This window comes from Lepidochelys kempii, chromosome 4 (assembly GCF_965140265.1).
Source record: "Lepidochelys kempii isolate rLepKem1 chromosome 4, rLepKem1.hap2, whole genome shotgun sequence".
Classification (NCBI taxonomy): Eukaryota; Metazoa; Chordata; order Testudines; family Cheloniidae; genus Lepidochelys; species Lepidochelys kempii.
In genome coordinates, this window is record NC_133259.1 from 19,858,516 (window position 1) to 19,873,123 (window position 14,608).

The 14,608-nt window shown below is 43.9% G+C and overlaps 1 protein-coding gene across 5 annotated transcripts in view; it reads left to right on the forward strand.

The window, feature by feature from the left end:
- Window positions 1-14,608, forward strand: part of HERC3 (HECT and RLD domain containing E3 ubiquitin protein ligase 3) — a 112,771-nt gene that overhangs the window by 35,779 nt on the left and 62,384 nt on the right. For all 5 annotated transcript variants that reach the window (XM_073340669.1, XM_073340668.1, XM_073340670.1 and 2 more), the window contains exons 3-5: window positions 5,990-6,149; window positions 8,273-8,349; window positions 8,987-9,208. In XM_073340669.1, the coding sequence (XP_073196770.1) occupies window positions 5,990-6,149; window positions 8,273-8,349; window positions 8,987-9,208 (459 nt within the window). The remainder of the gene's footprint in view (window positions 1-5,989; window positions 6,150-8,272; window positions 8,350-8,986; window positions 9,209-14,608) is intronic.

Sequence of the window (14,608 nt, forward strand, 5' to 3'; positions counted from 1 at the left end):
TGATGAGAAGGTTGGTGGTGGGATGCCAGCTGAATGTTCGTGTTTAATACACCAAGCCCTCATTCTCTGGAGATTTGTGACCTGCTGTTGACACTTGACCACCTTTTGTAAAGTGCTGTGATGAAATGCCGGTGAATGACTGGTCCAGGCCACATAGCGCTTTTCAGCCAACACCTGCTGAGCTCAGTGGAAAGAACCCATTGACTTCAGTGGTCATTGGATCAGACCTTATAAGAACTAAGTGGTGTTACTAGATCATCTTGCAACACAATACTATATTATTCTAACTGCTTGTGCAATAGAACAGGGAATAGCTAAGTTTCTTTCATGTGATCTTTCTTTTTTTGATCTCCCTTAATCAAGCAGAGAACAGAGAGAGCTAAAGGGAAAAGTTAAGGTTGCTGTTAGTACCTTCACTGAGTAAACACTCAGCAGCCCGGTGCTTTGAACATGCCTTAATTTGAAAACATTTTAGTTTGAAATTTAATTCTGAATTGCCTGACTTGCCAGCGTTGTTTTTAGTAACTACCCCATTTGAGTTTTGGCTTTATTAACAAAACAACAATCAGGGAACATAAATAAATAGGCTCAAACTTCCCCAAACTTTGCTGCTCCCAGGATTCCTCTCTCAGGCTTCTCAGCCCACATCCTAGATGACCCTCACTTCCCCCCTGTCCCCATCTCCCTTGGATCCAGACCAGATAATGAGCCACCTGCCTCAGTGAGTCAATCAAAGCTTTCCCAGAAGCAACCAGAGTAGAGTGTTTCAGGCAAAGCCTGTTACGCTCCTTCATGATCCTAGTCACTTACAGGGTTGCCAACTTCTAACTGCACAAAATCAAACATCCTTGCCCCACCCCCTGCCCTGCCCTTATCTGAGGCCCCACCCCTTCTTGGAGGCCCAACCCCCAATCACTCCATCCACCGTCCCTCCATCGCTCACTCTCCCCCACCCTTACTCACTTTCACCAGGCTGGGTCAGGGGGTTGGGGTGTGGGCTGGGGGTGTGGGCTCTGGTGTGGGGCCAGAAATGAGGGGTTCAGGGTGCGGGAGAGGGCTCTGGACTGGGGCTGGGTGTTGAAATGTGGGAGAGTGTGAGGGCTTTGGCTGGGGGTGCAGGTTCTGGGGTGGGGCTGGGGATGAGGGGTTTGGGGTGTGGGAGGGGGCTCAGGGCTGGGACAGAGGCTTGGGGGTGGGCTCTGGGAGGGATTTTCAGTGTGGGAGGGGACTCTGGGCTGGGGTAGGGGCTTGGGGTGTGTGAGGAGGTGAGGGGTGCGAGCTCTGGGAGAGAGTTTGGGTGCTGGAGGGGGCTCAGGCCTGGGGCAGGGAGTTAGGGTGCGGGAGGGGGCTTGGGGTGCAGGCTCAGGCCAGTCGGGGCTTACCTCAGGCAGCTCCCGGAAGTGGCCAGCATGTCCAGCTCCTAGGTGGAGGGTCCAGTGGGATCTGCAGTTCCCGGCCAATGGGAGCTGCGGAGCCGCCGCTCAGGGCAGGGGCAGCACATGGAGCCTCCCTGGCTGCCCCGCACTTAGGAGCCGGACATTCCGGCTGCTTCCCGGAGCCGTGCGGAGCCAGGGGAGGCAGGGAGCCTCTTCCTTAGCCCCGCTGCGCCGTCAACCGGACTTTTAATCAAAAACTGGACGCCCGGCAACCCTAGTCGCTTAGCCGAGCACTGTTTTTTCTGTTGTTAACTAGGGATTCTGCTGCTTATTGCCATAACCTGGGTTTCTTCTTGGCTATAAAAAATCTTTATATTTGAGTTATCCGGCTCTTTCTGGAACAAAATCCACAGATCCTGAATCACTGTGGTTGACTTCATCCACGCTGCTGTGATTCAGACCAGCACAGCCACCTCCGTGTTCTGCACTGCAAAGGTGACTTTTCTAATTGGCTGAGTCAATGTGCGTGGTTGCTGTCAGCCTTAAAATAGAGTGACTTCATATGTGCATGGGTGAGGGGAGGTGGCATTCTCCAAAGACATGCTGGGGGGAGGGTGACATGTCTGGGGACTCATCCCACCAGGTACTTTGAAAATGGGGTTTGATTTAAAAGTTAGTGTGAGGTATGAAGACACCGTAACCCTCCGCTTCCCAGTCTCGTTTTGTTGGACCCCCACACACAACTGTTTTTTTATTATGTATTTTTTATTGTGTCTGTGTTGCTGTGCAGTCACGTGCTGTTATTTCGGCTGGACCCCCGGGGAGTGAGTGGCATTTATTAAACATGGTCATAATGCTTATGCACAAGGAGGCAGAATGAGTTACACGGGCCGACTTCGGCATTTCCTGCCTTTTGAGCGATTCAAGTTGCAGCCTTAGTACTCTCTTGGTGTGGCGTGTGGGCACTGTATGGGACCATACATGCCCTGTGTAACACTAGCTGTCAGATATATCATGAGCAGCACTCATCGCCCTCAGGCAGTAAGCTGGTAACTGCTGGTCATTTCACCTAACCTACATTGCAAAGCTGCTGTTGCCAAGCCTTGGAGGAGGTGTGGTGTCTCAGCTGGGAAGGCACACCAATGTGTTGGAAAAGCCTGCACCTTGTCTACACTGCCGTTTCCACCAGTTGTCACCATCAGTGGAGAATGACGGATCTGAATTTTGCCAGTGCAGCCTCAGTGCATAACATTTGTTACATTTAGATGGCACAGTTCTTGGGGTAACTTTTTTGTTCTATATCTGTGCAGTACTAGGCTTGCTTCTGGTGCTATATGTACTAGATGTATAATAAATCATCTGGTGAAAACCTGTCTTGCAAATGCCAAAGGGTGCCTCTTGCGTCGGGGAAGGGAAGGCCTGATTAATGGTGCAGTGGTTTTATCTTGCATGCAGACAATCAGGGTGGATTTGATTTAAATCAAATTGATTTAAATCACTAGTCAGGAAGACTTGATTTAATCATGGATTTCTACATAAAAGTGCATTCTTGTTGGTTGTTTAACTAAAACAACCACTGGATTTTTTCTGGATCTTTTTGTTCAACCGCAAACATAATATTTTAACAAAACAAGCATATGAATTTTTGAATTTAGTTAAACATTCAAGTTTTTTAAAATCAGGTTTCTTTTTGTTAAAATTGTTTTTAAGTAAAATAGTTAAATGAAATATTTAAAAAATCAAAACAAAAATTAAATTGACCGTGTGAGCCCGGTCAACATGAGAGACTTAAAATTTTGCACTTCTAATAGGCCCTTGCCTCCAAGGATCTCACAGTGTGTTACAAATAAGCTTCCTTGGGGAGTAGATGTTATCCCTGTTTTATAGATGGGGAGGGAACCAAAGCTCAGAGATTGAAGGTGGTATTTTCATTCCCATTCAGCAGGGGCCTACCTCTGCTCCCATTGAAATCGATGAGAAGCTCCCTTTGTCCAAGGCTGCAGGGTCAAGAATAGAATGCAGGGGTCCCAATTACCAGAACTGGGCACTACTCCTACACTGCTGTGAAGTCAAACTGTCTTGAAGACAGTGGGCCTCTTCACCATTGTACACTAACCCTTCTGTGTTGCTCCACTGATGCAAAGGGGCTGTAAAGCTGGGGGATGTTATCAGCTGGGAAAATTCCACCTGTGTAGAGACTGTGGCTGCAGCATCTCTTCATTCCAGTTGCTAAAATTGCCCCTTGGGGCCACTGACGGGAATAAATCAGAGCAAACTTGGGGCTGATCTAAATGTACACTGGAAGCCAAGCCACCTTTACCCCTAGCTCTCTTGGGACAGACCTTGCACCAAGTATAGCTTGACAGGGCTTGATACTTAGGTCCAATTTGTATAAAAAAAAATCTAATGAGGATGATCCTAAAATAAACCAAAGTTTGTTACCTTCTCCTAGGAAAAGTGGGTGAGCGGGGAGCTGGTGAATAAAGTGGCCCTGTGGACCGAAGAGCTACATTTCAGAACTCCCTCAGGGATTGCCAGCTGGCACGCTGGCTCCGAACATAGATGCTGCAGTGGGGCGCGGCTGTTCTCTGAAATGAAGGGATGTGACTGGGTGTGTTTTCTATAAACACTTGCAGTTTGGAGTTACAGAGCTGTCAGATGAGGTTGACTCTTTAACGTAATTGCTTGGATACTTAAACACTTTTCCATTCTCTAAGGATTCACACCATTTTACTTTGTGCATTAAACTACCTCAGCTGGGCCTATGATTCTCCAGCAAATATGGTAAAAGGAAGATAGTGGGAATAAAAAGCACTAGCCACACCCTTCTCCTCTGCATATTTTCAATCCAGTAGTGCCTGTTGCTGACATCCAGTTATCGCATGCCATTGCCAATGGGAACCTGTAAACATGCATCAGACATTTAAATGGTCTGTCTTCTACACTCTGTGAGGGGGTGACGGAGGATGGGTTAGGGAAGTAGTTGCCCATTGCCTGTAACACTTTGTACTGTTCAACAGGGAAGCAGTAGATTCTATAGCATGGTGCATTGCACGTACCAGAGGTGTTTGTGGGGCAAATAGCAAAAAACAGGCCACAGAGTGCTGCAGTTGGGCACTGAACTGCCCAAACCTGGGACTCGTGTGTGTAACTTACATGGCTGCTCTTGGCAACTGGGTCCTGAGCTAGGCATGCCACTTTTCCTGTTATATGGCAAGGTGAAAATCTTAAGTTAGGTAGAAAAAGTTACCATTACAGAGACTAAGTTACTAAGTACTGATCACTATTTTCATAGAATTTAATCTCACCTCCCTTCCCTCTCCTGCTGTAGGCAATCTGGTTTTCTTATGAAAATGAATCCCTTGTCTGCATGTTACAGAGCAAAGCCTTTTTGGTCCAGTCTGAAAGCTCCATCTGTATTTAATTTTTGTCTAATAAAAAATAATTCTGAGTTTACAAGTTTGGTGGGAAAGTTTTGCTACCAAACATGTGCCAGCTTATTGCAAGACAGGAATTTTCCATTTAATTAGGTAAGCACTTAAAAAAACCCCTGTGTAATGAAAGTGCCGTGATCGCTGATGCTACAATAGCATTAAAGCTATTTCAGATGCATAGAGTGACTTAGTAGTGAAAAATTAATTGAGGACAATATTCTTATGGCAGGGTGACAGACTTTTACTCCTCTGTAAAATCTCTTGATGTACTCACTGTTTGATGCAAACAGGAGAGAGTGTTATAATTTGTAGTAATTTAATTGGGTCGATTGATTTATACCTGGTTCAGTCTGGGTACTGTGTGATATGCTAGCAGCTCAGCTTTGGTAAGCTGGGTACTGCCCCAAGAAACGAGTAGGGAAGAGAGGTGAGTGGTGGAGCTAGCATTAGGAAGATGGGTAAAGTAGGGAAGGAGTGAGGAGTTTTGGAGGGGCCTGCTAGATCACTCACTGGTTCCTCACAAGAGAGCTGAGTGAGGCAATCTCAGACGGGGACAGTCCAGTTCATGAATAACTCGCTTTATTAGCTCCCTAAATACTTAGCTGCAACATGCCCTGCATCTGTACCTTAATAACACTTGCTTTGATACACATTACTCGCATGCTACATCAGGCTAGACTTTCAAAAATCTCAGCAGCCACAGTCTTGGCCAGACTTTCAAGAGAGCCCGGCGTGTTGAGTACTGAGCTCCCCTGAAAATTGGGCGATATGTGCCACAGTGGAAGCTGCTAGTTCCTGAGCTCTTCTGAAACTCTGTCTTTCTCTGCTGCAGTGTGGGTGTTGGGTTTTTAAAACTACATTGATCACAAATGCAACATGTTTGTGGAAACAGTTCAGGAGAAATACATTAAAGGTTATGAGGTGATCCGATACCATGGGTGATGGGGATGCAGGTAAGCACCATAAACAGAGGTGTAATTCAATTTTTGTTTCATCGTTTGTATTCTAGTTGTGCGTAGCGGGCTTCCCAACCGAGCCCGGGATTTCATTATGCTAGGTCCTGTATAAACACACGTCTTCTTTATACTCAAGTATATGTGGTGTATGTACAGGGCTGTAATGTCCATGCATAAATATGAGAGATGCCCTATTGCTTAGTGGGTTTCCTGTCTTCCTCAGAGCAAATTGGAGCATTGGCAGATCAGCACATAGTCCATGTTGCCTGCGGAGAGTCTCACAGTGTGGCACTCAGTGACCAGGGCCAGCTGTTTGCCTGGGGTGCAGGTAGTGATGGACAGCTGGGGATCACGACTACAGAAGATTCTGTGGCAGTACCAAGGTAAAGTTTACAGGAACTAAATGCTAAAGTTTTCACATGCAAGGTATAAAGTTAGATCTTCTAGTTCTTCTTCCTGGGCCTGGGTGAATCTTTTCATTAACTTCAGTGTGCCCTCCTTGTTTTAAGAGTAATAAAGGGAGGACTTTTCTCCCCATCTGTATTCTGCTTATCAAGTCATCAAGGCCCTTTGGGTTTGGTTTTTATTGGAAAAAATCTCAGGTTTTACAAAAGCTATTATTTGGTTTTCACTGATTCTCTACCCTCCCCCCCCCCCCCCCCCGGTGCAATGAATGTTGGTCCTTTCAAGTACATGAAAATACGGATTAAGTTAAGACAATCCAGTCCGTTACATTATTTATGTTAATTATGATTTAGTCTCAGTGTAAATGCAAGACTGTTAAAGGGAGGCAATGTAGTGGAAGATACACATGCACGTGTGTGCTCCAGTACTCATAAAAGAAGGGTCGGAACTCCCTGGATCAGTAGGAGAGATGGCGGCTCAGTAACATGGGCCGCCCAGGGTACTGAGCAACCATCTTGCCTTCTGGGTGAGAAATATTCCTACTTTCTCTATTGCCTTTTTTCTGTCCTCTCATCCTTCCCTAGTGACCCCGATTTTGACCCTGAAAACGGAATTGAATTTTTTTGCACTTATTTTTCACTTGTGTTTTTTAATTTTTGGTAATATACACCAGTCAATTCTTGGGAAATTTTAAACACAATAAAAACTACAAGTGAAGGACCTTGCAAGTCATTCGTTCCTTTTGGTCCAGAGATGAGTTTTTGTTCTGCTGTACAACCCAGTACGTTATACGACGGTATCACAGACGAAATGGACCTCCCACTCTGGTTTCTCAGGAGGAAAAATGGGGCATGAATTAGCAGATACTTTTTTCCCCTGATGATATAATGTTTTAGAACTTTGTGTGAGAAGGGCGGGGGGAGTTGGGATGCAATGAAAATGCTGATTAGCACCCAATCACCCTCTTACTCCCTAAAAATTCTTGTGCTATGGGATCTGTCTTTCAAGATTAGAGAAGTAAACTTGGATGTATGAATGAGCACTGTGATTTTGAAAACCTCATACAATGTTGCCTATTCGCTCATTTCACTTAGTTGAGTTTATGGCACATCACAGTTTAATAAGGAACTATGAAACTGCCCATATCAGCACTGTCGTTAATATTACTCAGAAATCTTTAGATAGCGCTGATGTTTTTAACGTTTGTTTAATCTGATTTGTTCCTATCATTTCAAAGTGTCTTAAAAAGCATAATAAGCTTGGTATCATCTGAAAAATGATGAAAAACATCACCTTAATCCAGCTACCTAGTCCCTGTACGTATTGAGTCAGATCGCCTTACTTTAGGGGCAGATATATGCTTTCTCTGTTACTTGTTCCTGGTAGCCCAGCAGAGCCAATACAGAGATGGACGAGGAACCTTGAAAGCTCTTCTAGGTTGTGCATCATGAGCAAAACGGTTAACGAAGTTCCAGTTTCAGAATCTTGATGATGCATGGTCTGAAGTAATCCAGCTTGGCTCGCAGATGTCAGGTTGACTCTACAGTACTGGCTGCTAGGAAAACATCTCTTGTGACTTGAGCAGAGTTATACAAAAATCATTGAAGCAAAAATGGAAACCCCCTCAGTGCCATTTTCTGAATGTTTCAAAGAAATAACTACATCTTATGAGCCTTAAGCCGTTCTCCATGCAAGACCTTAAGCTAGTAAATGGAAAGAAACTGCACGTCCCATTCATTGACACTAGAAAAACACCAGTTGCTTGACAGAGGCTAGCGTTATAGACGCTGTGAACGAGCTGTTCTAAGCAATTTACAAATGATAGAACTCAGCTGTACTGAAAAAGTTTGCTTGGCTCTATTAAAGCTAGTTGAAGTCTGTAGTGTCCAGGGGTGTTTTTAGCCTCTCCACTACTTTGTAACCCAAATGGGTGTGACTATAATCTCCTCAAAATTAGGACTATATATCACAGTAGGGGAAACAGATGTTGCAGGTAAAATATTGGTTTGGGGTTAGAATAAACATGTGTGATGGCAAGATGTGATGAACTCTAATCTCCTTGTGTGTGTGGTTACATTTTAAAAAAACCTTTCCTCTTTAGGTTAATAAAGAAACTGAACCAACAGACGATACTGCAGGTTTCCTGTGGCAATTGGCATTGCCTAGCTCTTGCGGCAGGTACTGTCACATTCAGTCGATGGTGTTAATAATAATAATAATAATAATAATTAATAATATTTGTGTTGTGGTAGTCCTTAGAGGCCATGGGCCCATGGTGCTGTGCTCTGTGTGCTCACATAACAAAGAGACAGCCCTGCCCAAGGGGCTTGCAATCAAAGTAGAAGACTGTAGAAAACCACTGGAGACAAGAAGCGGGTGGAGGGAGCCCAAGGAAATGAGGAGAGAATTCTGGTCAGGCTGTTGTAGGGCAGCTAGAGTTCTTTTTAAGTCTTTGCAGGATTAGAGTCATTGTGACATTGGGAGAAGCATTCCTGGGTGCTGCTCTTCAGCATATAGAACACGGGCCTTTCTCTATGTGGCAGTGTGTGAGCCAGAGTAGTTTTCCACTCCGTGAATCCACGGTCTGTTTTACCATAATATCTGCTGGATCTCCTAAGTCAGTCACACACTTTATTTATTATTTTACCTGGTAGCTCCAGAGTGCACATTTTTGTCGCCAGTAGCGTATTGGTCACCGCTCCTGCCTTCAGTAGCACTGAAGCCCACAGCACTGTTTCTTATTCAGGCGTAACAGATTTGTTTCCATGTTGGGCAGATTTTACTTACTAACTTCAATTGTCCTTCTTCATTTCAGACGGCCAGTTCTTCACGTGGGGACAGAACAACTATGGCCAGCTGGGCCTGGGTAAAGAATGCCCCTCTCAAACCAGCCCACAGCGCGTCACATCTCTCGATGGGATCCCCTTGGCTCAGGTTGCTGCCGGCGGAGCTCACAGCTTTGCTCTGTCTCTCTCCGGAGCTGTGTTTGGCTGGGGGAGGAACAACTCAGGACAGCTGGGCTTAAGTGATGAGCAAGGTATTGGAACCTTTAACAATGGAGGATGAGCTGATTGCTGATCATGGCTTTGCTTTTTGTAATAATCCTTCATCCTACCAAGTGGCCTATAGGAGAGAGCACGGAAACGTGATTCCTCCCAAAGGGTCCATGAGCCTTTTATACCATCAATGGAAGGAAACTCTGCGGATGTAAATGGGAATTAGCAAGGTCAAAAAGATTGTAGGCAAACATTTCTGGGTGCCTATATTTTGGCACCTAAATCAGTGGTCTGATTGTTTTTGCAGAGGCACTGAGCATATGTAACTCCTGAGGAAGTCAGTGGGCTCCACAGAGGAGCCAAGATCCACCTATGTGGAACAGCCTGCAGGATCAGGGCCCTAAGTTGGTTGAAGCTAGCAGCAAGCAGGTATACAATCTACAATGATTAGCAATAGACATTATCACAGTATTGCAAAACTGTTTATTGGTAGTATGTGGCCAATGACTTTTTTTTTTTTTTTTTATGACAGCCGTACTAGCCAAAGCTCGTTGTAACCTAGTCTCCAAACAGTCTGTAGCATGGATTTAGAATCAGTTTTGGAAAAGCAAATGCCATGTCCATCCTGGCCTGGGACACCTTGCTATTGTTGTTAACACATTTTCAACTTGGTGTATATATCAGAGGGGTTTTTCTGTGGGTGCAAATGAGCCTATCAGCATTCTTTAAACGTTTTCTGAGTGGCTTTAACTACTAGATAGGCTATTGATTATGCAATGCGGGTAAGTTAATGATGATTCTGTTTTGCCGTTTTTATAAGTGTGTATATATACAGTACATACTGCCTTTTGTAATATGCTGCATTTTCATAATGTAGATTGCAAAATATTATCGATGCATAATACTTATATATGTTGCAAAATAAAGCCATGAAGTTGCTCCACATTTCACATACATGTAAGTGGAAGTTACAGGTTTTAGCAGCCCACCTAACTAACACAGACATGTATTTTGAAACTTCACAGAAAATGTGCAAAGAATGTTGAAGGTATGACTTGAACCTGCAAAATGCTAAATGTGCACGGTCTCATCAGTGCTGGAGAATTCCTGCAGTGTCTGGGCAGGTCAATCCTCCATTCCATATTATTATTTATTAGCATTGTGGTAGCTCCTAGGAACCCCATGGAGCAGGGTTCCTAGAGAATTCCATTGTGCTAAGCACTATACAGACCCAGAACAAAAAGACAGTTCCTGTCCCAGAGCTTGCCTTCTGTAGCTATTAAGTTTCTCTCTTTCTCTTTCAACAGTAGTGGTGTGTGATTAATGCTTTATATGGTATCTCCTTTATTTTTGTTCTTTTGAGGAATGGCAGAACACATTTTGAAAAGGTGTGGGGGCATTTCATGTGTGTTTTTATAAGAGCTAAAACTTTTCTCTCACATAAGTGACTCATCTAAGGTTTAGCTGTTGTAAATTATTCTTAATGAACATTAACAGCATGATCTATAGGCATTTGCGAGTGTTTCGCAGCACTAAGTATTTAAGTGATTTAATGTTCCATCTCTCTGTAACAATCCACAGAAGTACCGTGCCAGCAAGGTGCCCTAAGCCTTGCATCAGAATGGTGGTCATAGGGTGAACAGGCAAAGCATTATGGTTCTGTTATAATTCAAATAGAAAAAAAAAATCTATAGAATGGCACAGGTCTCCCCTCTCCACCTGTTGGATACGTGGGCTAAAGATTTCAAAAGTAGGTGCCTAAAGTTAAGCTATAAATAGGTGGCCTGATTTTCAAGAGTGCAGAGTATGAAGTTGCTCCCATTGAAGTCCAACAGCTACCGGACATTCATCTTTTCTTAAAATGCTTGGCCATGGTCATCAGTAGCACATGTGACATTGTTTTGTGTGTTTGTTATGGAGAAGACAGACTTCTACATATTGTCTATAAAAAACTTGGAGAGAGAAGCATCCCATTACCTTCTGCAGAGATTAGTCTCTGCAACTAAAGCAATGACTCTTTCTTAAAAGGTGCCAAATCAGGAAAGACAATGCATTTACACACCGTGTCTCCTGAAATACTGGACACTTTCTTTGTGTTCTGCTTGAGATGCCCTGGGCAGGTGGTGTCATGGATGTCTCCCATGTGTCCAAATCCTTCCTTCACAAGGTGACTCTTATCAGGGTTTTGGTAATAAGTTACCATCTAGTGTTTTGGAAGGCGGCATGAGTGTGAAGGTGGACCTAATTAGGATACCTAATCCTCTGAGTCATGCAAATCAATCCACAGGTACAAGGTGAAAAAAGGGGAGTTATTAGCAATTATTTATAATTATGGTTACTAAGACACAAGAACGGCCATACTGGGTCAGACCAGTGGTCCATCTACCCCAGTATGCTGTCTTCTGACAGTAGCCAGTGCCAGATTGAACAGAACAGGGCAATTTTGAGTGATTCATCCCCTGTTTTCCAGTCTCAGCTTCTGACAGTCAAAGGGAGACTTGGAGTATAGGGTTACCTCTTTGACCAATTTACCTAATTCTTTTTTGATCCCAGTTATACTTTTGGCCTTCACAACAGCCCCTGGCAATGCATTCCACGGGTTAACTGTGCTTGTGTGAAGTACTTCTTCCTTTTCTTTGTTTTAAACGTGCTGCCTGTTAATTTCATTAGGTGACCCTTAGTTCTTGTGTGGTGTAAAGAGGTAACTATCACTTCCTTATACACTTTGTCTTCAGACCATTTATGGTGGTATAGACCTTTCTCATATGCCACCTTAATCATCTCTTTTCTAAGCTGAGCAATCCAAGTCTTTTTCATCTCTCTTCATATGGAAGCTGTTCCATACCCCCATTCGTTGTTGTTGCCCTTCTCTAAACCCTTTCCAATTCTAAAATACCTGGTTTGAGATGGAGTGACCAGAACTGCATGCAGTATTCAAGGTGTGGGCATCACATACATTCATATAGTGGCATTATAATATTTTGTGCTTTATTATGTATACCTTTTCTAATGGTTCCTAACCTTCTGTTAGCTTTTTTGACTGCTGCTGCATATTGTGTGGATGATTTCAGAGAACTATCTACAATGACTCCCAAGATCTCTTGCTTGTGTGGTAACAGCTAATTTAGACCCCATCATTTTGTATGTGTAGTTGGGATTACTTTTTCCAATGTGTATTACTTTGCACTTATCAACTTTGAATTTCATTTGCCATTTTGTCACACAGTTTAGTGAGGTCACTTCGTAACTCTTTTCAATGTGCTTTGTATTTAACTACATTGAGTGATTTTATATTTTCTGCAAATTGATCCTTGGGGAGACTCCTCTATTTACCTCTCTCGATTGGGAAAACTGACCGTTTATTCCTTCGCTTTGTTTCTTATCTTTTAACCAGTTATTTGATCCATGAGAGGACCTTCCCTCTCATTCCATGGCTCCTTACTTTGCGTAAGAGCCTTTTGTGAGGGTCCTTGTCAAGGCTTTTTGAAATTCCAGATATACTACGGGATCACTCTTGTCCATGTGCTTGTTGGCAGTCTCAAAGAATTCTAATAGATTGGTGAGGCATGATTTCCCTTTACAAAAGCCATGTTGACTCTTCGCCAACATACTGTGTTTATCTATGTGCCTGATAATTCTGTTCTTTACTATAGTTTCAACCAATTTGCTTGGTACTGAAATTAGATTTACCAGCCGGTATTTGCCAGGATTGCCTCTGGATCTTTTTTTTTATTTAATTAGGCATTACAATAGCGACCTGCAGTCACCTGGTACAGAGGCTGAGTTAAGAAATAGGTTACATACCACAATTAGGAGTTCTGCAATTTCATATCTGAGTTCCTTTAGAACTCTTGGGTGAATACCATCTGGTCTTGGTGACTTATTACTGTTTAATGTATCAATTTGTTCTAAAACCTCCTGTACTGACACCTTAATCTGGGACAGTTCCTTAGATTTGTCACTTAAAAGGAATGGCTTAGATGTGGGGTTCTCTCCCATATCTTCTGCAGTGAAGACTGATACCAAGAAATCATTTAACTTGTCTGCAACAGCCTTGTCTTCCTTGAGTGCTCCTTTAGCACCTTGATTGTCCTGTGGACTTCCTGCTTCTGACGTACTTAAATTTTTTTTTTTTTGCTGTTAGCTTTTGTATCCTTAGCTCAGCAAATTCTTTCTTGGCCTGCCTTGACTTGCCAGAGTTTATACTCCTTTCTATTTTCCTCACTAGGATTTGACTTCCAATTTTTAAAGAATGCCTTTTACCTCGAACCTCCTCTTTTACTCGAGTGTTTAGCCATGATGGCATTTTTTTGGTTCTCTTACTGTTTATATTTATTTGGTGTATACATTTAATTTGTACCTCATGATGTTTTTAAACAGTGTCCGTGCAGTTTTCAGGCATTTCACCCTTTTGACCGACTGTTCCTTTTAATTTCCAATTAAGTAGCTTCTTCATTTTTGTGTAGTTTCCCTTTTTGAAGCTAAAAGCTACCGTGGTATGGGTTAATTTGGTATTTTTCTCCCTGCAAGGATGTTAAAATTATTATATTATGATTGCTTTTACCAAGTGGTTCAGCTATATTCACCTCTTGGACCAGCTCTTGTGCGCCACTAAATCAGGAATTGCCTCTCCCTTTATGGGTTCCAGGAAACAGTCATTTGTGGTGTCTACAAATTCTATCTCTGCATCTCTTCCTGAGGTGACATGTTCCCAGTCAATATGGGGATATTGAAATCAACCATTTTATTATGTTTTCTGCCTTTGCAGTCACTGTCACCATCCTGGTCAGGGGGTCAGTAGTATATTTCTACTGCTATGCTCTTATTGTTCGAGCATGGAATTTCTATCCATAGAGATTCTATGGTATGGATTGATTAATTTAAGATTTTTACTTTGACTCTCTGCTTTCTTTCACATATAGTGCCACTCCCCCACCAGAGCTGCCTACTCTGTCATTCCTGTATGTTTTGTACCCTGGTATTATCGTGTTCTATTGATACGGCTCCGTGCTGGTCACAGAGGTCACGGAAGTCATGGATACCCTGACTTTTCACTACCTCCGTGACTTCAGCGGGGGCCAGTGTGGCTGACTCCAAGGCCACCCAAGCAGCTGGCTCTGGGGCCAGATGCTCAGGTGGTCCCAGGGTGGCCATACCAGCCCCTGCTAGAGCAGCTCTGCAGCCAGCCGCTCTGGTAGCCTTGCAGTCAGCCACACTGGCTGCTGCTGGAGTGGCCCAGGGGCCAGCCTCACCGGCCACTGCTCAAGCGGCCCCAGGCAGCTACCCCTGGGGACTGCACGAGCAGCAGCCAGTGTGGCTGACCCTGGGGACCACCTGAGGAGTGGTCTCTGGGTGGCCAGTGTAGCGGCTGCCAGTGGTGGTCCCTAAGCAGCTGGAATTGCCGCTTCCCTAGGTGGCCCCTGGTAGTGGTGCCCGGTGCA